Consider the following 21,852-nt stretch of genomic DNA (forward strand, 5'->3'; position numbering starts at 1 on the left):
AGTACAAGGAAGTTCTTTTAGCAATGCTGGAATATTAATAGATGAAATGACACTACGTCTGGATCTGGGTGGGGAACAGATGGGGGAGAATGGAACAAGATCGGCTTTGAGTTAATTTCCGGAATGTTTGACATTTTCCATAATAACAAGCTTAAAAAAAAATATCAAAGCTGCTGACTTTCACAATAGATTAATAACAGGTACTGCTTTCCTTTCTCAAGAGTGACTTTCACGGGTAAAGAAGTCACAGGCTATGCAGCACCGAAGCGACACCTGACACTAAGGAGAGCTACCTCCAGGCCACCCTCCCTGCCCATGGGGTCTTAAAAGCTCATCGGCCACGTCCTTCCCCTTTCTCAACAGCACCTCCTTCACCCACGCAGCTGGGCGCTGCCGCTGGGGAGGAGCGTGTCGGGATGGCACGTGAAACAAAGGGATACTGAAGACACAGGTGCTGTGACGTGGTATCACTGCTGACCGGATAAAAACCCTTTTCCAAGCCAGTGATTTCTAAATGAAAGACTGCAACCAAATTAAAGAACCAATAAACAGATAAATTAAAATGGTTTTTGCTAAAAGATGACTAAAACTGGAAGAAGTTACAATATTTTTTCCACCCTTCCTTCTTCTGAGAGGGAATAAGGTCTCAGGGCTGACCCTGCGGGGATTGTCAATAACTGTGTGGCTTTCTTTAAAGCCCAAGATTAAGAAATTCATCTTTAATGCAATTTTAATTTATAAGAATTATATTTTTGGTGTTTGTTTTTTTGAGATTTATTTATTTTAGAGAAAAAGCACTCATGAGCAGAAGGGGCAGAGAGGGGGTGGAGAGAGAATCTCAGGTGGACTCCACACTGAGCGCAGAGCCCAATGCGGGTTTCATGACCCTGAGATCATAACCTGAGCTGAAACCAAGAGTTGGAAACAACCAACTGTGCCACCCAGGCGCCCCTGTGTTTTTGGTTTTGATCGACTGCAGTAATAACAATTGATAAATCAACCCTTATAGTCACAATTAAATCTTTAACATTTCTGCATTCTCTTGTTGCAGAGTAAAAAAAGTCCTCAATAAACCACATTCGAGCATTAAAATATTTGGCATTCATACAAGATCCATGAGGGCATGGGACTCAGTGACAAGGGCAGGAGGGCCTGTCTGGGTGTTGATACGGTCTGAGAGTGGTTATCAAATCAGGGCAGTATTCAGAGCCAGCAGCGTATTTAGGAGAACGGTGTAAAACTTTTATTTTAAAATATCAGTATTTTCAATAGTGGACAACTTAATCCTTTGCTTATTAAATTTGTAAAGAAGAATTTTAGATACCATCTTACACATGTGAAAGGGATACACAGTTTTTCCAACTCCTTCCAGCAGACAGTTGGACCTAAAAGGCCACTGACTTGCACCAGTGGTTCTCAGACAAGCTGGGAATGTGTTAGAAATGCACATTCTTGGGCCCCCAGGCCACACCTGTTCAGGCAGGGCCTCTAAGAGGGAGTCACCGGCCTGCACCATGGCTACACACTGAGCAGGACTCCAACCAGGAGAGGACCGACCATCCACCTCCCAATGCCACCTGTTTCCAGCTGCACCCAGGACCCGACAAGTTTGCTGCATCAAGACCAGCCACAGTGACAAACTTATTCAAAGAGAAAAGAGCAAGGCCCAAACAACTCTTAATACTTAGGAGACACAGAGCCTGAGAAGAAAGCATTTTAAATGGGTAACATTGCAAATTTCTCCGTTTGTCCACAGGCTGGCATATGTCAGCTATTATTTAAAAACAAAGAACTCTCAGGTGGTTAGTCTTCCCCAGAAAAGGTTCCAGATCTTATTCTTCCATTGCATTTGGGGTGAGGCAGAGTGGGAATCTGAATCCCATGAGGTACATGCAGGTCTCCTCTGTTCCGTAACAGCTCAGGAATGGGGCAGAAGGTCAATGCAAGACTTCTGTTCCCCACTCTCTTTCAAAGGAACTGTCTGTGGACACATAGAGCTGCTTTTGGCCAGCAGCCTGACTCTACGGCCTGAGGTTCTGCAGGCCACTGCTGAGTCCTGACGGACAGCAGGAGCTCCACACGCCTCGCAAGGGGCCACTGCTCAAAGAGCAGCAGCAGTAAGGACACTGGACTCCCACCCTTCATCTTGCTCCACAAGCCTTGGCGAAAGGAAGTTCTCTGTGCCTTTAAAATCCAAGCTCCCCTGGTCTGTCCTGTCTTCTCTACTAGGTGATGTCAGAACATTCACAGAGAGCTATGTGCACAGGACTCTTGGCTTCTGTCAGACACACAGGCACACCACACACACGCCCAGGGGAGGGCACTGCCACTGGACAGATCTGCTGAGGCACCCCTCCCAGGGGGCATTTCAGCAGGTGGGTACCAGCACCCAAACCTCCTGTTACCTCTAGACCACACCCAGGTGTCTACACAGGACAAGGCAGGAGTATTTCTAATATTTACAGAAACACTAATCTCTGCCCAAACGGCTCCTCCAGTGGGATCCAATGAGAGCTGACACCCACAACCACTTGCCAGGTACCCTACAGCACTATCAGGTTTCCTATAAGTTTAGGGACGCCTTGGTGGTTTAGTTGGTAAAGCATCTGCCTTTGGCTCAGGTCATGATCCCAGGGCCCTGGGATCGAGTCCCGCATTGGGCTCCCTGTTCATCAGGGAGCCTGCTTCTCCTTCTGTTGCTCCCCTTGCTTGCGCTCTCTGACAAATAAATAAAATCTTAAAAAAAAAAAAAAAAAAAAGGTTTCCTATAGCCTAGAAACGCAAACATCTCCTCAGACAAAAAATTAAAATTTTAACAGTCGGAACCAAAACATGAAACACTGCCATTCATAAAAGAGCAAATGATCTTCACTCTTGATATTTGTACCCTATTACCCGCGGAGGACACTGCTTACCATTGTTCACCTGGCCATGGACGGCGGCAGGGATTGGCACCACGTGAGTCCCATTTTGCGTTACAGTTTTTATTGGTAGCTGGTGCTGACCCAGAGGTGCCTGCTGCACTATGGTAACCGTCTGGACTGGGGTGGTCTGTGGCGTCTGAATGATCCGGCTAGCAGCGCCCAGTGTGGCATGGCTAATCGCGGGAATAGGTTCCACTTTCACTGAAATTTAAAAAGGCAAAGAAATGATACCAACTGATATTACTGGAAAGCTTACAGAAATCTCACCAGGTGGCCAGCAAACCTAAGACATGACATGATTAGAAAAGGTGTCTGGGCGAACAAGTCTGCTGGGCGTCTGAGAGCCTGAGAAACCACCTGCAGCAACCGCTTCTGTTGCTCACCTTTTACTTCTTTGTGATCTCCATTCTCTTGCGGCTCTGCCTTAGGAGGGGCCAGCACGGCCGCCTGAGTGACCACGGCCTGGCCGGCGACAGTGTATGTGCTCGCCGGGGCCAGGCCGGCCACGCTGGTGACGGACACCGCAGGGATCTGGTGGACGACATGCACCGTCTGCACGACAGGCTGCTGGGAGGTCGAGGTGGTCACGGGAGCAGCAACCGTGTAGGTGACGGGCTTGATCGTCGGCGGCAGCTGCCGCTGCACGGCAATTAAAACGGGCTGACTAGACAGAGGCGAGCCTGTGGCAGACAAGGGAGCAGGGGTGAGGCGCAGTCGCCCATCTTCCTCCAACTGTGTCCCAGAGCCGACCAAGTACAACCAACCCACTCACAACACACAGACTAATGAGAGGACGTGCCCCCTTTCACCCTGTAACAGTGAAGTCACTCACGATGGGAGAAATGGGTTATTTTAATGGAGATACCTAATTCATGTATCTGACTGCAAAAAATGCAATTCTTGCTCTATTCAGATCTGTTCCAACACCTCTTCCCACAGTTCTTTCCTCACGAAAAAGAAAATGTCGACACAGTATATGGGAAGAAGCTACCTATGGAGGCCCAAACAAAGGGGGCCATGCTCCCCCAGGATCAGTCTTTATCTTATGGTGGGTGCAAGGGAACCGCAAAGTCCAGACACAGTTACAAGCTCTGCCAACCAACCTCTGCTCCTTTTGGTTTTGGCACAGAATAAAGGAAAAGACACCCGGGTGACAGGGGTTACACATGGGTGACATGTTGTCAGCATGGTCAGGAATCCCACTATCAAAATGCACATCTTGCGAACCAAAGAGGAACCATAACAGAATTAGTTCGGACACATTTCCATGCTATATTATTTTTTGTTTTTTGTTTTTAAATTCTCCAGAACACACATTTTTATTCTGCATTGCGACTTCGTAATGAAATGCTCACCTATTCATTAAGTGAACAGTTTCTGCTGCGAAACAGTATCTAGTTTGTCTAATTTGTGTTATTTCTTTGGGTGGGGGATTTTTTCATAATTTTTGAATGATGAAGCAACTAAGACACAGATTAATTCTAAATTATTTCAGGCATCTACACAAGCTATTTACATAAAACAACGGTCATTGATTTTTTAAATACTCACAGCGCTATTAGCTTTTCAGAGCTTACAGCATGCAGGTACACTGTGCAGAAAGTACCAGGTACAAAGGAGCCAAGGCCTCTGCTGCATTCCTTCTGAGGAGCCTGGCGCCCCTGCCTTTCTGACCCACCCCCTTGCCCACCATGCCTGCCCTGTCTCTGCACATCTCACCTGGTGCACTCTGGGCAAACCGTGCCTCCTGGATGACGGCCAGTTTGGGCTGTGAGGCGCTGGGCTCAGGTTCCAGGGGGGCTGGTGAACCTTCCCTCGACAGGCTCTCGGGAGTCTGGGCACCACTGGAGTGAGCAGAGAGCACTCCAGCGTGATTGGGAGAGGCTGGGGCACTTCTGGATTACCAAAAAGAAGACAGTGGATTTTTACAGGTGAAGCACTCATAAAGCTGCCTTGTTTCAATAAAGTGCATTCCGAAAAAAGGGGTGTCATCTGTCTTCTGCCAACCGACTACAGCTCTGTAAGTCCTACTTTCTGTGCGAATGCCCATGACCTGAGATGGATCCCCAGCGAGACTCACTCAGTTGTGACAGCCAGTGTGCCAGTGCTGGGCAACCACAGCTCCATGCCCAGCACAGGCTACACCGCCGTGGAGCTGGACTGGCTGCCCTCTCGAGCAGCTCCTGTCCACCGGCATCAGGAGCCAGCAGTGTGCAAGGAGGCAGGGGCTTAAGATTTACGTCATGGTCATTTCTTTTGTTTGTTAAAAACAGAGTATCTATAAGCTAAAAATGTATAATTTGAAAATCAGGCAATTAACATTGTGTAAGTCAACCCTGAATGCGGCTTTAAAGAGCTGTTCACATGCCAAATGAAAGGGCCACACACTGCTCATCAAACGCAGTATGTAAGGAGTCCGATGAAGCCACAATGGCAACATGGGAACACAGTTTAAAGAAAACTTCATCAACAATCTGAACTGTTTCAGACCACTATTAAGAAAAAGTCCATGGGTAGCATCCAACACTTCTTTTCAAATCCCCACCCCAAACATTTAATCATAATGCATTTGGCAATTCCTTCACTTGCAAAAGGAAAATTGACCAATACATGGAAGGTAAATTCACTGACCAGTAAGTGAGGTCTTTTTGTTTGTCTTTTTTCCTTACCTAGAGGAGAGCGGTCCCAGAGGGGTTCTAAAGCAAGGCACGCCCCTAGGCCGTCTTTTCCTAAAAGCCTGCTCTATTAATTTGCTTTCAGAGGCAGGATCTATCCTCCAGAATGAGCCTTTGCCTGGTTCTTCCTGGGAACGTGGTACTTTGATGAAATAACGATTCAGAGAGAGATTGTGGCGAATTGAATTCTATGAAACATAAAAAAATACGTAGAATTCATATATTTCTTTGCTGAGAAATCAAAATGTGCCCCAGTTTTAGTGCCCTGCAAAGCAGAAACCTAGCACTCAGCCCTTGCAGAGGGCAGACAACTTTAAAAGCAGCACTGTGCTGGAAGGAACCAGCCCTTCTCCCCTGAGTGAAGAAGGGGCTCAGGGTGTTTCCCCTCCGCCGGAGGCTGACACACGGCTCTGGGAACAGAGTGGCAGGGTGGCCACCAGGGGGGCAAGAAGGGGACCTGGGGAACAAGGAAGGGTGGGAAATCGGCACCAAAGGGAAGGAGGCAATTTCCAACAGGAAAAATGTCAACTTCCATCTTTTTTCCAGGTAGGAAACCAAGGATTATCACTGTTGTCATCTGACCTTTCCTGCGGGCCTCTCCCTTCTTAGAGATGAACAGAGCCAAAATAAGCCAATCCTTTAAAATCTTTCTGAGCACAGAATTAGCTTATAGGAATCTGTCATAGCCATCTAAAATGAATTAATCCAGTATCAAGTATTCAGTAAACCAGCAAAGGAGAAAAATGAGCTAAACGTTGGCAAGTATTATAGACACCATCTTCCGGTAACAAGAGCACTTTCCAAAATGCTTCCATATATGTTTTTTAAGTTTGATCCACAAAATAATCTTGTGAGGCACATACAGAAAATTTCTCTCTCAACCCCTACTCTAAAAGCTTGGCTCACAGTTTACAGACGATTTCAGGAAAGCTCCCCACTGCAACCTGAATAACTCTTGGCAGCACACCTGATCCTGAGCCCTCCAAAAAGTCAGGAACAGCTGGAGGAAAGTCATGCATCCACATCATTTCATGTGTTTACATTAATGTTTAAATTTAAAATCAAAATTAAACTACTAAAGTTTCAAAATGGTGGTAACTCACTGTAAAATTCTGGGATATTCAAAACTCACTTTTAAATTCCTCCCAATTAACCTTCTAACAGAACTGCTAGCCACAGCCTGAAATACTGCATTTGCCAGAGGTGGGCTCAGAAATCAAAATGTATCAAATTCTACTTTACAGCCCAACTCGGGGACTGTTCAAGTGTCGCACCAGTCATGGGCTGTGATGAACACCACGTAAGCCTGTGGAAGCCAGTCACCTCGCTGGCAACATGAAGGTGCAGGCTAGACTGTGTCTGTGTTTTGTGAAATTGTTTACAAATAAATGCATTCTGTGAGATTTGGAATATTTTAATAACCACAGATACTTACTATTATGTTTCATCACAGGGTTTAGCTAATAACCAACAATACCTTTCTATTAATTCCTCCGGAAAATCAAATTGTTACTGGTGCCTCCACCAGAGAAAGAAGACAATCCTCCTCCAAATACACACAGACATTCTATGTTTGGAGGAGAAAGAAGGTAGACTCCAAGACTGTGGGTTGAGAAAAGCAGACCCAGACCACGACACTACAGAGCACTCTCCCTGTGAACAAGACAATCCTTACAACTGCCCAATGAGGGTCAAGAGGCCCTCAGAAGTGACCGCCAAGCCGCAATGAAAAATGTGGGAGGTTTTTTAGGAGCCCCTGCCGAAGGCTGTTAATCCTGTAATGTGGTATTACTAGGAGGAAAAAGGGAAGTGAGCACAGGGGGCATCTGGAGGCAGGAAGTGTCACTCCAGGGGACTATGGCACTAGTATTTCTTCCCCCTGGTAAAGGAGAACAGGACCAGGGGCTGTGGTTCCATGACCCTCATGCCACCGACAAGCTGTATGCAAGTTCTGAGAGGAAGGAGTTGCTACTTTCTGTCCTGAAAATGCGACAGAACCTATTAGGCACCATCACAACAGGGTCTAACCTCCTCTCCACTCACAATGAGCCTACAGAACAAAGAGGCTGTGATTTTCTAGCCAGAGACTAGAAAATGTGAGTAAGTAGTAAGAGATATCTAATGCAGACAGAGATGGAATAAAGTAACTGTATTTCTAAGGTAATTTAAGACCTTTGTAATTTGATCAAGTCAAGCTACATACACTAAAATCACACTGACTCAGACTCTAATGATTCAGGAATTATTATATGCAGAGAAAAGGCAGCTTATTATTCTTTATAACGAACTACAGAGAAAAGGATCTGCAATACTGAGCACATTCTCTTCCCCCCAAACCCTCCCCTACTCAAGGCTGCTTCCCAGAACCCTGAACGACAGCCCCTCCTCCCTCCTGGCCCCTCAGCTGACCCAGACCCAAGGGAAAGGTGCAGAGCTGGTCACTGTCCTCGTGAGCGCCTCTGGCACTCCTGCCTAGACTCTAGTTTCTGTTTGTCCAAATCACACTGAACACTCTACTAAGGACTCGTAAAGAAACTGATGAGGACATGTCAAGTACCTTCCAGAAGGCGAGTTCAATGTGCAGAATGAGGTGAACCCAAAGCACTCCCTCTATTTCAAGAAACCAGCTCTGGTCCTTTCAGAGGCCCAGAGGCCCAAAATTCAAATCTTCTAATCATAACAAGTACCTCTAACTCTGGGCTGGGTAAAATTTTAATTATAAATAATAAGAAAACATTCTGGCATAAACAAGCAACCAAAGGAAAGAAATATGCCATCTTTCCAGACACAGTCCAGATCTTGCTTTATTCTAGAGTTTCTTCTAGACCAATCAAAAAGCTTTGCCATGGGGAGACAATGCAAAATGCCAAAAGTAAGCCTGAAAAGTAGCTGTGGACTTCCACTGGGTACTCAGAACAGGAGGGGCAGGAGTGTCAACACATGTCTCTTAGGAACTGATGCAGAGCGCGGGGCTCAAGCCCACCAGGTCCCATTCTCCCTGCACAGCCACCTCCCTCACCCCACAGGGGAGGGCAGGAGGCAGTCTGGAAACCCACATATTTTTAATTTTTAAAAATATTTCTTTATTTTAGAGAGAGAGAGAGAGAGAGAGAGCACGAGCTGGGGGAAGGGGCAGAGGGAGAGAGAACCCTAAGCAGACACCCCGCTGAGCGTGGAGTCCAACACAGGACCTGATCCCACGAGCCCAAAATCATGACCTGAGCCGAAATCAATCAAGAGTTGGACGCTTAAACAACTGAGCCATCCAGGAACCCCTGGAAACCCACATTTTAAAAATGGGCTGTTTGAGGTGACAGTCTTCCCCCTACTCTCTATGCAAAGAAAATCCTAGCAAAGAAAACAGATCGGGCTCTTTTATGAAACAAGGCTGCAAAACGAAAAGGCTTTTTTGTTTTAAGCCAAGAGTGAGGAAATGGGAATAAGGTCTCCATACATACAAAGACTTTAAGCATGGTCTCTTTGGGAAGGGCACCTCAGAGAATTCTGACAGAAAAAGGACACATGTGGGTCAGTACTGGGGACAGCCAAGGACCTCTGAGGACAGAAAGAAATTGAGTGCATGTCCATAAATTAAAGGGAGGCGTGCAGCAGGAAATCCTTTTCCTGCTAAAATGCTGGAGCCAGGAAGTATGAAATGTCTCAGGAGCAGCCTGACATGGGCAAGAGGCGCAGAGTCACCCTTATGGACCTTGATCTAGACAGAAAAGATGTTTCAATAAAAACATTAATGACAACTGAACAGAGAGGGTGCCTGCCTTGCAGCAGTTATGTCTGTTCTCTGCTCTCAGCATGCTACGAAGTCACCTCCAGTGGCCAGGAGCAATCAGTGCACGTGGGGACTGCACCTGACCCGACTAACTCCCCACAAGACTGAAGCCAGGAGGCGGCCACCCCTGAGAGCTGGCCCTTGCCCCTCGGCCAGAAAACCACATGATGCTTGGAGGCAGTTCTCGCATAAATGGATGTTAAGGAAACACAGGGAAAGAGATCATTCAAAGCCTGGCCAGGCTTTTCAGAAATACTCACTCCTATTAAGCCCAGCTAACTACTGTTTCCAATCACCAGAATTCTGCACATAATGTGCTTATGAAACCCTACCACACTCCTGACAGGGCATTCTGAAACCTCACCTGCCCACACATAGGAGCTTTGTTCCAAGTACAATCACCAGACACGGACACAGATTATCATCTGGTTCTGCTTCCTCTGTTTTACATTTTCTCTGAAGCACAACCTCACTGTTCTAGATTAAAATATGGTCAGTATCACAGGGATTTCTTGTCCAATGTGCTGAGAGACCTGCCAGGTAGCTGGATATCAAAGTGTTCTCCAAATCCAGCATTTTCCTCACTGCCAACTAAGAAATGCCACCTAGCCGTGCACAGGGAGGCAAGCAGGGTGCAGATGCCCCAGGCCGGGAGGGGAGGATGGGTCTTACTTTGTACCTTCCACAATCAAAGACCCTTACATGACTAAAGACCCCTTACAAAGGCAATGTTCAGGATTTGGCTGATGGACTATTTTTATTATAACATGTTTATATGTCTACAGGAGGAAGAAGAAAGTTTTTGCCCCTCATTAAACAGAAAAAGGTTCCCCCAACCTCCATCACTAGGTTATGGTTATGGTTCAGCAAACACATTTCTCAGAGGATCATTTACTCACTAAGCCTGAAAGGAAGACTGTTGCCATTCCTTATGACTTAATGAATTCAAGAACTGCAAACCTATGTTTCTTCTTTTATTATGTTTTTAATATTCTGTATTTCAGATTTGCCCTTCCCATATTGCCTGAATTAGAGAGGTCCTACTAAACATCCAGTAAGCAGACACACAGAACACAGACACACAGAAGAAGAAAAAAACTACAAAGTTTAAAAACTAAACTGAATTAAAAAGCTGAACAAGGAAATATGCACTGATTTTTCAAAGAGTCCTCTGAGAAGGACCAGGTTCCAGACAGCCCAGGAATGATCTGAAAGCACAGGTGCACAAGCAGGAGGGCTCCCTAATTTACGCAGGGCAGCACCACATTTATCTGTGTTCCTGTATGGCCCAATGGGAGAAGGTCTTTTGAAGAAAGGGTTCCTTGATAAAACAGTCTGAAAACCATCTGTGTAGACTTCAAGAAGCTAGGTACACCAGCAGATGCAGATAAGGAAGACAGAAGAAAGCCTAAGTGAAGGGCTGGGTTTTTAACTTTACTTCAGACACAGGGAGTTAATTGCAATGGTTGAAGGGAAACCTTTCAAATAATCCATGCCTTTCCCATCCGTGGGGACAGTGACCATAAAAACCACAGGCTGAGGTCTGCTTCTAGAGCCACTATTCCTCCTTCTGCTCTGTGCGGAGGTCAGAGCGTAGGGACGGTGGCCTACGACACTTCCTCCTCCCTTAGCAAAAAAGGGTCTCCCTCTACCTTTGCCCTGTGCCCAAGGTACGGGAAGCAGCTTAAATGTTCTCTCAGTTGTCAATCAGCACCTACTGACATATCACAGCAACATTTCATAACAAACCGAAACAGATTTACCTGCCAGCCCTTGTCCGCTGTCCTGTAGTATGGATAATTTTTAGTGATGTGAGTATAAATTCCATTTAGAGTAAGCTGCTTATCAGGAGCCATCGTAATTGCTTGTACGATTAATTGTGCATAGGAATAAGGAGGCTTTGAATCATCCTGTATTTAAGTTAAAAAAAAAAGAGATTATTGAAGTTATCAAAATTTTTACTAAGTTCACTAAAATTCAGGATTGTTGATATTTTTAAGTGTTCCTCTGAAATGCTTAGTATTCCTTACTATGAAAATAATATAATCTGATTGAAAAGCATTTGGAAAGTTTATAGGAAGCAAATGGAAAAATGCACAAGCAGTGTAAAAACGAATATTAAAACCACATAAGGAGAAACTCCACACGGCAAATATGAAAAACAGAAGGAAAAGAAAAAAGCTACTTGACCTCCGTAGAGTCCAGGGCAACACATGTTAAATCATGGCCAGAGGCACGTCACATTGATCTAGCAATCGAGTGAAGAGTCAGGATGGTGAGGGGAGGAAACTCCCTCCCAGGCCCTGGTGGGTCCTCACACACACGAGGGCCAAAGTGACAGCCACTCAGAACTGCCCCATCCCATCAACTGAGAAGCTCCTCACATTAGGAAACCCCACAAGGGGAAGCACCATATGCCAGACGTCGGGCTTCAACCCTGGGGTCTCAGGCACTCAGGTGGGCGCTGTTCCAGTGTGCAGGGCTGCTGTGCGCACCGCAGAACATGGACATCCCTGCTTCCAGCGCACTCCAGGCCACAAGTGGCTCCTTGTCACTGTAACAGCTGAGAACCCCACATACACGTGAATAAGCCCACTGGGGAGAGGGTCCACCCCTGGTTGTGAACTGGAGAATGTACCAATCAACTTAAATGAACCACGAAGCATAATAGTGAATGCAAACAGGAAGCTGCAAAAGAATATATTCAAGATGATACTTGTTACATGAGGTTTAAAAATGAGCAATTTAGACACTGCTTAGGGATAAACACAAGGGGAGTAAAAGAAGAGACAAGCAGAGGACTGACGGACAGACAAGGCAGGAGGACAGACCTGCTAAGGAGAGGAACACGGGCTTCAGCTGCCCAGGCCGTGCTCCGTCCTGACGGCCAGCGGTGGGGACGTGTTCCACACAGAAAGACAGAATCATCTACAACCGCAGCACCCCACTTTTAAACAGCTAGTATTTCCTGAGCACTTACACTGGGCTCGGCCCCGTCTATGCTGAGTGGACACACTCTGAGTTACACGGAAGGGCCAGGCAGACTGGCACCACGGGAGACCACCCCAGGGACCAGGGAGAGAACATGAAGCCTTCTTCACTGCGCTTCTGCCATTCAGTGCGTTTCCTTGTTACCTTTCTTCTATATGTTCCCCAAAACTTTTTTTTACTGAAAAATGCAACATGGGCAGGAAAGCCCATAATACATCCTTATCAGCTGAAAACAAATTTTTATAAAGTGAATGTCAGTACAACCAACACTAGGTCAAGAGAGAAGAGACAGCCCACATGCCAGAAGTTTCCATATGCCCCCTGAGCCCATAGCCTCTACCATTATTCATGACATTTTACAGTAATCACAGTCTTGTTGTGATTAATTACAAGTTTTATCATCTCAGAATGCATCCTGAAAAAATACAATTTAGTTCTGACTGATTTTAGGTAGGCAAATGGACAAAATGGAATCCTACAGAGGGGAGCCTCTTTGTACCTGCCTCCCCTGCCCAGCACACCTCGTGTACAAGGCTCTTGGCTGCAGCAGACAGGCAGTGCCGGCTACGGGGCACCCATCCCATGGCTGTGCCATGTTTTACTGCGCAAATACATCACATTTCATACACAAGTAACTAAAATAATACTATGCATTGCTTTATGTTTTTCACTCAGCATTATGCCAAGGACACTTCCACATCGTTAGCTATGTTGCATGATAGTCCCCTGCTTGATCATTCTTCTCTTATGGGGCATTTAGGCTGCTTTAAATTTTCTATTTTATATAAACTTGTGTTTGAGATTTTTGCCATTTCCTTTAGACACAGTCCTAGAAGGGGCATTCCTGGGTCAAAGAATAAAAACATGCAGGGTTACAGCGTGAACCATCTCAAAAATGTGTGTTCTGTGCACACGTGCATTCAGACAAAGTGCACACACAACCTTCCGCATCTGTGACAGCAGGACGAAACCCCAGGAACAGTTTCCTGGGCCACAGTGCACATCACCTTGTGAGGACCACAGGCTTCTCTTGTCTTTCACCGGCTCAGCTCTCAACACCTGGGTCCACAGCTGCCAATGGGGAGCACCCAGTGCTAAATGACCAAAAGAATTCAAGACCCCCCGCACCCCAAGAACATGCTCAATAGGGAGGGGCCCCACAACCAGCCATGCATCCACTCTGACGTGCACTTCTCAAAGGCCCTGGTGGGGGTGTTCACAGACCTGCAGACACTGAAGTGAGGATAGCTGGCTGTGTGATGGCCCCTGGGTTCTGTTTCAAGGCTATAAAACATTTACCTTTGGGCTGTCTCCACCAGAAGCTTCCTTTTCATTTTCTGGCTGTGAGTTGTCGGCCATTAAATTGAGGTCAGCTGGTATCACACGGCCCATTTTGTACCCCGAAGACCCTGCTCCCCGGGGGCTGGATGGGCAGGAGTTTGCAGCACTGTGGACGGGAAAAGGTCACTGCTATCAGTCTATTACAGAACATATGTCACACTGTGCTTCCATGACCCGTTCTGATTTCAAGTACAAAATCGGAGCATATCAGAATTTCCTATGGAACATGGCCTCACTAGTTCTCTGTGAAGGTTAGGATCACTCCAGGAAACACATGGAAATCAGGTATCTGCTTCCCATGTGTTATTTTATATAATCAGAAAACAAACTCTCAAAGGGGGAGGTGGTCCACCTGTTTCACCAGTGAGGAAGGAAACTAAGGCTCAGAATGGTTCTGGAACTTACCAAGGACACAGAACCAAAAGTGATGGCCCCAGGGCTCCAACCTGGCAGAGGGACACAGAGCACATGCTCCGCTGACTCCCTTCCCACCAAGGGACATGGCCTCCAGCTACACCAGAAAGGTCAGGGACAGTCTGGAGAGAGAGGAAGGCGGCCAGGCCAAGCCCAGGCAACACAAAGAGGGGATGAGGCCGTGGACATGGACCCAGGCGGCATCAGGCCCTGGAGCAGATGTGTCAGGTCAGTTGGACACAAGACATCCCAAACACAGAAACAGGAACCTATTTTTTCCCGATTATTTATTTATTTATTTATTTATTTTTAAAGCAAACTTTACCGCCAACATGTGGCTAGAGCACACGATTCCCAAGATCAAGAGTTGCACGTTCTATCGGCTGAGCCAGCCGAGCACCCAAGAAACCCATTTTTAAACACATGTGCTTTTTTTTCACCAGGCAGGGCTGGGGTGCTGCTTCTTGATCTCGGTGATAACGGAAGGCCATCCAATACTCATCTGTGGTAATTCCCCAAACCGCACATTTGAGCTCCTGTTCCCTTTTCTATGCAGGACCAGACTTTTTTTTTTTTTTTAAAGATTTTATTTATTTATTTGACAGAGAGACAGCGAGAGGGAACACCAGCAGGGGGAGTGGGAGAGGGAGAAGCAGGCTTCCCACCGAGCAGGGAGCCCGATGTGGGGCTCGATCCCAGGACCCTGGGACCACGACCTGAGCCGAAGGCAGACGACCAACGACTGAGCCCCCCAGGCGCCCCAGGACCAGATTTTAAAAAGAGAATGAGCCATGGAAGCGGAAGGACACCGAGACAAGACAGTCTAAGAAATCCATTAAGTTACACAGCAGTGTGTGCGGTTAGATCGGAGCTGTATTTGGGGGGGAGGGGAAGACAAGTATTGCAAATATATAGAAAACTTCTGGAAAAAATACCTCAGAAACAGGAGTTACCTCCAAAAACCTGAGCTGAGAGTGGAGCAGAAGAGGCAAGGGGAGGGGGCGACACGCTCCTGGCCCGGCACCCTCCACAGCAGTACCAGCCGCTCCCCCAGGAGCACGCACTCACTGGATGGGTGTCTACTTCAGGCCAGGAACCACTCTCAAAGTACCGGGAGAGGAGCGGCAGGACTGAGCGGAACCTATACTTCACCGTTTTGAAGACGAGCTAATGTGTGAGAAGTGCTGACGTGGGGAAGGCGAGTGGCCCTACGGGGCTGGACGCCGGGTCTGGAAAAGTCAAGTCGGCTCCACCATAGGCCGTCCACAGCCAGGCTCCCACACGGCTGTCTTGCCCAGTGAGGGCACTACACGACTCAACGCTGGCCACAGTGTGAGGGACCGGGGCGTGAGGACGGATGACGGACAAGGAAAGTAAGAGGAAGACAGAGCAGAAGGTGAGGAGAGGCTGTGGGTCAGGAGCTGTTTCCCCTCCCGCCCTCCCGCCCCCCGAGTGTCCACGCCCACTTGTCTAGTGAGTTGGGGTGCTGCCTCCACGGCTGCAGCACCCACTGTGGGCCGCTCTCCCACTGGGGGACACAGGGCTTGCTCCTCTTCCACTGTGACCAGCGTACTTTCACACAGTGCTGAGCAATAATCTGGCCACGCGGCTGCCGACGGCTGCCTCTGCACGGACACAGTGGCTGTTTGGTCCCCACAGTCACATGCAGACACAGGCAGCTAAGTGGGGCAGCCAACAGAGAGCCGCAGGAGGAGGCAGGGGAGGGAGGGGCCGCCGGCCGCTGCCACGCAAGACACCAGGCCCGCGGCCGCAGGAGCACAGCCAGTCCACTCACCACTCCCTCCACTTACAAATAAACCAACACACACAGCCTCCCAGGAGGCCTACTGCTGATGCTCGTTTTTAAGACAGGAAATAGAAGTGTTCAGCTGAAAGGCGTAAGCCAGAGCCACCAGTTCTCCGTGTGCCCTCCCTGCCTCTGCCACACGCAGCGTCAGCCTGGGCAGACGAGACAAACCCCACCCTGCTGCCCAGCCGTGCCCTGGACAGAGCTGGACGGCAGGGGCCTGATCAAGAGAGCAGCACGGTGTTCACTCTGCACCTCCATCTCCAACACTCACAGCCAAGATCACTCCTCCCCTCTTGTGAGAGCCAAGAGAACCTAGCGGACTGATGCCTCACAGCAGAGTTCCACCTCAACCACACGTGGCAATCTCACCTGCTCCAAGCACACACGTCAGCACGATCCCGTGGCTGTTCTTGACCTGACCCTCAGCTACTGTCCTCTGAGAGCTCAGCACAACCTGACCGTTGTACTCTGGCTTCTGCACTGACAGCGTGCCCCGAAGCCGCTCACCTCTGCTCCGTAAAGCACCCAGTCTCTCTTAAGACATGACAAACAAGTTTGTCGCTTCACTGTGATCAAACTCATCAATCCAAAGTACAAGTCATCAGAATTTACATGAAATTGCAGCAAACTCGGGGCACCAGGGTGGCTCAGATGGTTAAGCGCCTGCCTTCAGCTCAGGTCATGATCTCAGGGTCCTGGGATCGAGGCCCACATCGAGCTCCCTGCTCAGTGGGGAGCCTGCTTCTCCCTCTCCCTCTACTGCTTCCCCTGCTTGTGTGCTCTCACTCTTTCTGTCCAATAAATAAATAAAATCTTAAAAAAAAAAAAAAAAAGGAAATTGCACCAAACTAAAAAAACTCAACATGCAAATGAAAACATATCTCAGAGTTTAGACCAAAATGGTGATCACCTGCCCCTTCAACTTACACTCAAATACAGAGAGTCCATAAGTGAAGGCCAAGAACATTTGGGAACTGTGTTTCAGACGCAGGAAACTGGGAGCAAAGGGTGTGTGAAAACTGAATGGCATGTGCAGCGCCCTCACACCTCCCTCTCTGCGTTGTGTCCACCCTGGGAAGGGAGCGGCACGGCTATGTGCTCCTGCCCGTTACTGTGACTTATGACGGCTTCTGCAAGTCCCAAGGCAGGAGGTGAGGAATGAAATTGGGATGTGGTCATGGACTGCTCAGCAGGCACGCCCCCGCAACCCGACCCTATGGTGACGCCCACCCACCACATAAGCTGCTGTACCTGATGGTTCCTGTGGGGGAGGGAAGGGGACTGATGAGGTGGGCCATGGTGTCTGGAATGTTGATGGTCAGGGGCGAGATGTGGGCCTGCACAGGTTTCACCGGGGATTCGGGGGCCTCCTGCTTCTCTCTCTTCTCACTGGACAGGGCAGTGAACGTGATCTTGATGTTTGTGCTCGGGAACCTGAACGTGCACCTGAAAAAGAAAAGCCAACTGTCAGTACCTGTCTGCCAAACTGGAGGATGGGGTGTCCCGTCCCATCCGCAGCAGGACATAGAGCCCAAGTGTCCCCAAATGCCACTGGAGCTTCATCTTGTGTGGAGAAGCCACCGAGAAGCCCACTTCAAGCTCCCTGCATGTGTTACGATTCGCTTAATGAATGAAACCACAAAAAGGCATTTCATGACTTTAAAACACTAGTAAATAAATACATTCTTTAGACGAGCCAAATATAAGGAGAAAAAAGACTCAAACATGACTTAATCTGCATTATTCCTTTGCAAATAAATATACAGGTCTATCTGGGTCATTAAAGCAATGTAATTTTGTGGCTGTTTCTTAATTAAGAAAGAAAAATAATTCCTTTTGAAGAATCCTATCACCTTTTTTACTGAGCAAACAAGAGCCAGAGATATTAAATTTCAGAGGAAAAGGTTTACAGTTCAATACTCTGGTTTACCTTTAATATAGCTTCCTTGACATAACTGAAGTATATTTATTTAAAAAAAAAAGTAATGCAACCCAAACATCTTTAAAGAATTAAATTTAAAAATAGCTCCACAGACTCCTGGTCTCTCTCTGATCACACATCCAGTTAAACAGCGCCTGATCTGTGTGTATATAAATGGCCAAACAACCAGCTGACCTCTACATGTCCATCGCAGGGCACCCGTCTTGGTGGTCAGCTCCGCCTGCCACGGAAAGATCCAGCATGGAGAGCAGAGGTCCCTCCCACTTCTGGTGACATTTTCAACGTAATTCTTCCCAATGCTCTAGTTAAAGGCTAGAAAGGATGCCATTTGGCAAGGTTTTGACACTTGCTGCCTGGTCTCCTCCCCCTACACTCCCTCCTTCGAATGCACTGACATCAGGTTCCCTGCCTCTTTACTTCCCTCATGAGGCACACCAGTCAGTCCTGCAGTCTCACTAGACAGAGCAGAACCTGAGTGACTGCCTCCTTCCTGGCACCCAGCACCCACACCCTTCCCTGTTCCTACCTCTTGGGGCTCCTTTTGAATCCATACTGGACTCTCCTTTACATCCCCATGTCTAATGCCCCAGACCAAGACTCCAGCGTCTGTGCTTCTCTGTCCACATTTACTGCCTGGGCAAGCTCAGCCAGGCCAGTGACCTTCACCTCTACACACTCCCGAAAGACTCCAAAATCCACATTTCCTACACTCTGGACCTAATCTCTCACCACCTTCCTGATGCTGCCCTCTGTACCCACACTGGGCATCTCTAATAAGACCTCACACCAGCTCCTTCCCAGAGCTCCCCTTGGCAGTGAATGGTATCACCCAGTTGCTCAGGCCAGAAACACAGGATTCACCCAGCCTATCTGCTAAGCCATCAGCTCTCATCTCAGAACATACCCATCATCAGAACTGAAAACATCTGCTCTACCAGAAGCCCTGTTAAGACACTAAAAAGACAGGCCATCTTTTTGCCTTGTTCACCTTCCAGGAGAAAATTTTTACAAATCACCTATCAACAAAGAACTCATATCCAGACTATAAAGGTCTATCTAAAGGTAACAGTAAGAAAACAAACAATCCAGTTAGAAAATGGGCAAAAAGTAAAAAAACAAACACAAAAACAAAAAACACTTCACCAAAGATATATAGGTGGCAAATAAGCATGAAGAGATGTTCAACCTTACTAGCCATTAGGGCAAGGCAGATTAAAACTGCCACGAGATATCTATCACTCAATACTGGAATAGGTAAAACTTACCAGACTGACAACACCAAGTAACAGTGAAGATGACCTACACTGCTGGCAGGAAGGTAAAAAAGTGCAGCCTTCTGAGAAATCAGCCTGGCAGTTTCTCCTGAAGTCACACATGTGTATCAGAGGATGAGAACCAAGCTGGGCCAGGAGAAACAAACACTTACATTCACACAGAAACCTGTACAGGAATGCTCACAGCAGCTTTCTTTGGAACAGTCAAAGACGGGAAACTACTCCAAGGTCCTCCAATGGAAGTAAAAACTGTGGTTCATCACATCATGGAACACCACTCGGCAACAAAACGGAATGAGCTACTGGTGCAGCAACCACTGCGCAGGGTGCAGTGCCGACTGAGCGAGCCAGCCCCCAGAAGTTGTATCCTCCCTAATCCCTTTTAGGTAACCCTCCCTTCCTTTCCTTCCCTCCCTCCCTCCCTTCCTCCCTCCCTCCTGCCTTTCTTTTTCTTTCTTAAGATTTCATTTATTTATTTGAGACAGAGCGAGAGCAAGTGCACACAATGGGGGAGGGGGCAGAGGGAAAGGGAGAAGCAGGCTCTCCACTGAGCAGAGAGCCCGACACGGGGCTTGATCCCAAGACCCTTGGATCATGACCTGAGACGAAGGCAGATGCTTAACTGACGGAGCCACACAGATGCCCCTAGGTCTAACACTTTCAAAATGACAAAATCACAGACTTGGAGAACAGATAAGTGGTGGCTAGGGGCTGGGGGAAGGAGGGGGTCCTCTGTGTGCTGGATCTGTCATCTGCATCTCAATCATAATACCATTAAGACAAACCTATACAGGTGACAACATGTCACAGAATCACAAAGACACCCCAGAACATCAATGCATGCAAACATTAGTGGGAAAACCCATATATTTACAGCCCCAACCACTAGTTACCATACCACCCCCTCCACCCCCAGTCTGCTCCTGTGTGGTGATTCTCAGCTCCCAGGGACACTGGGCAGTGCATGGACAGTCCCACCACGCAGAATAGATGCCTTGGGCATGCCCCTCACCTGCTACTGGTCTCCCCTGCGCAGTCCTTCTCAAAGGTTCCTGCCTTAGCCTGTCTGCACCCAGTGGCTACAGTTGAGTTTCTAAAAAACTGCATACAGTGTTCAAAGACACAAAAAAGGCCAGAGGGAAAGTCAGCCTCCTCCCTCCTGCCATTGGGTACTACCCCTTCCCTCCCTTGTCCTTCCTCCACTTCCAACTCCCCAGAGGCTCCTACCCAACTGAGTCAGACCCCACGTCCCCTGCCTCTCATCCCCTCCTGCTCTCACTTGCTGCAGGAGGCGCCCTCCTACACCTCACCCCCCCATCCAAGAGCCTTCCCTAACCGTCCTGCCCTTCACTATGGCCACAATCGCTTGTCATCCTCGGTAGGATGCAATCTCCATGAGAGCAAAGCCCTTCCCTGCTGGGTTCACTGCTATAACCCAGAGCTTAGAAGAATCCCTGGTATATATGAAGCGGACCCTCAGTCTACACTTGTGGAATTAAAAAATGCCCAGCTTCATATATTAAAACAAGATCACATGACTAAAACAAACGAGAAGACCAGAGTTAAACACCTTGCAACTGCCTCTTTACTGCTGGTATGAGATCTGAATCAACTCTAGGCTTAGAGAAGGTGACTAGGAGCCCACTGGCCACTAAATTTTTAGCACAACATATATGACAGCTATGGAAGGTAAGTTTTCTTCCTTTTTCTCCCATATATAGCACCTGAGCCCCGGTCCTCAGACAAATCACCCCCTCCCCCCCCACGTCACCATGAAGGCCAGGCTGTTAGAACAAGCTCCGTCATCCAGCACGCAGGCCTCCATCTGGTAGAGCAGTTACCTCTCTGTGGCTTTCTTACCCATAAAACAGAGATGGCAGCATCTCCTCTTAAAGTGTCCTGGTGATTAATTCAGATAATATTTAGCAAAAGCTCAGATGTTTGTTAAGATGAAAAAACAAACTACCTTCAGCCCCACTTCAAGATGTCAACACTACTTCTCCTACAGACAGTATCGTCCACCCTGCTGTCTGTCCCACTGCCACCCTGAGAACTTACAGGAGGCCAGCCTCACGCAGAGCAACAGCACACACACCTGCCGCCCTCCGAGTGGTGCAGAAGCAACAGAGCACTGTGCACAGCTCCAACAGGGGAACTCCAGAAAAGTGAGCTCTTCCCTCCCCCATGGGGCACATACATGTCTCCCAGCCTTTATTTCTGCTTTACACAAAATAAGACCACACCCTCCACTCTGGTCCTCAGCTTGTACTTCTCCCAGAGTGTCACCCACAGCATCCGTGCACACAGAAACAGCTGAGTGCTGCCTTAGGGACGGGATACTGCCCCATCAAGGACCTCCTTCCTTTGTATCTGAGTCCCAAGGCTTCCAATTAAAGGTAGTGATCGACACTGTCCTGACGGTCTCCATGGCGCAGCTGCTGTCAGGAACCTCAAACTCCAAGTGCACACAGGGCATCTAAATTGAGGCAAGGCGCTGTCAGGCCACCTGCTGATAGCCTTTGACCAACAGCATGTGAGACTTCCGTCCTGGCCACCACTGGGCACTGTTGCCACCAACCCCACCCCCTTGACAGGTGAAAATGATGAAATCTTTCTGCTTTCATCTAAGAGGAAACTTCTTCTCATACGTGTATGAGCCATGAAACATACTTAAAAACCACCTAGACATCCTGG

At 47.9% G+C, this 21,852-nt stretch overlaps 1 protein-coding gene across 1 annotated transcript in view; it reads right to left on the bottom strand.

Moving 5' to 3' along the window:
• FOXK2 (forkhead box K2) overlaps window positions 1-21,344 on the bottom strand; it is a 29,123-nt gene extending 7,779 nt beyond the window's left edge. The window contains exons 1-8 of the mRNA XM_025859552.2: window positions 21,217-21,344; window positions 17,194-17,388; window positions 13,677-13,824; window positions 11,150-11,296; window positions 5,594-5,787; window positions 4,644-4,819; window positions 3,308-3,604; window positions 2,916-3,125 (exon numbers count right to left, since the gene is read on the bottom strand). Coding sequence (XP_025715337.1) covers window positions 2,916-3,125; window positions 3,308-3,604; window positions 4,644-4,819; window positions 5,594-5,787; window positions 11,150-11,296; window positions 13,677-13,824; window positions 17,194-17,388; window positions 21,217-21,344 — 1,495 coding nt within the window. The remainder of the gene's footprint in view (window positions 1-2,915; window positions 3,126-3,307; window positions 3,605-4,643; window positions 4,820-5,593; window positions 5,788-11,149; window positions 11,297-13,676; window positions 13,825-17,193; window positions 17,389-21,216) is intronic.
• Window positions 21,345-21,852: the final 508 nt, after the last annotated feature.

This window comes from Callorhinus ursinus, unplaced genomic scaffold (genome assembly GCF_003265705.2).
Source record: "Callorhinus ursinus isolate GAN/ISIS: 27379988/994484 unplaced genomic scaffold, GSC_fseal_2.0 scaffold68, whole genome shotgun sequence".
NCBI classification, from domain to species: Eukaryota; Metazoa; Chordata; class Mammalia; order Carnivora; family Otariidae; genus Callorhinus; species Callorhinus ursinus.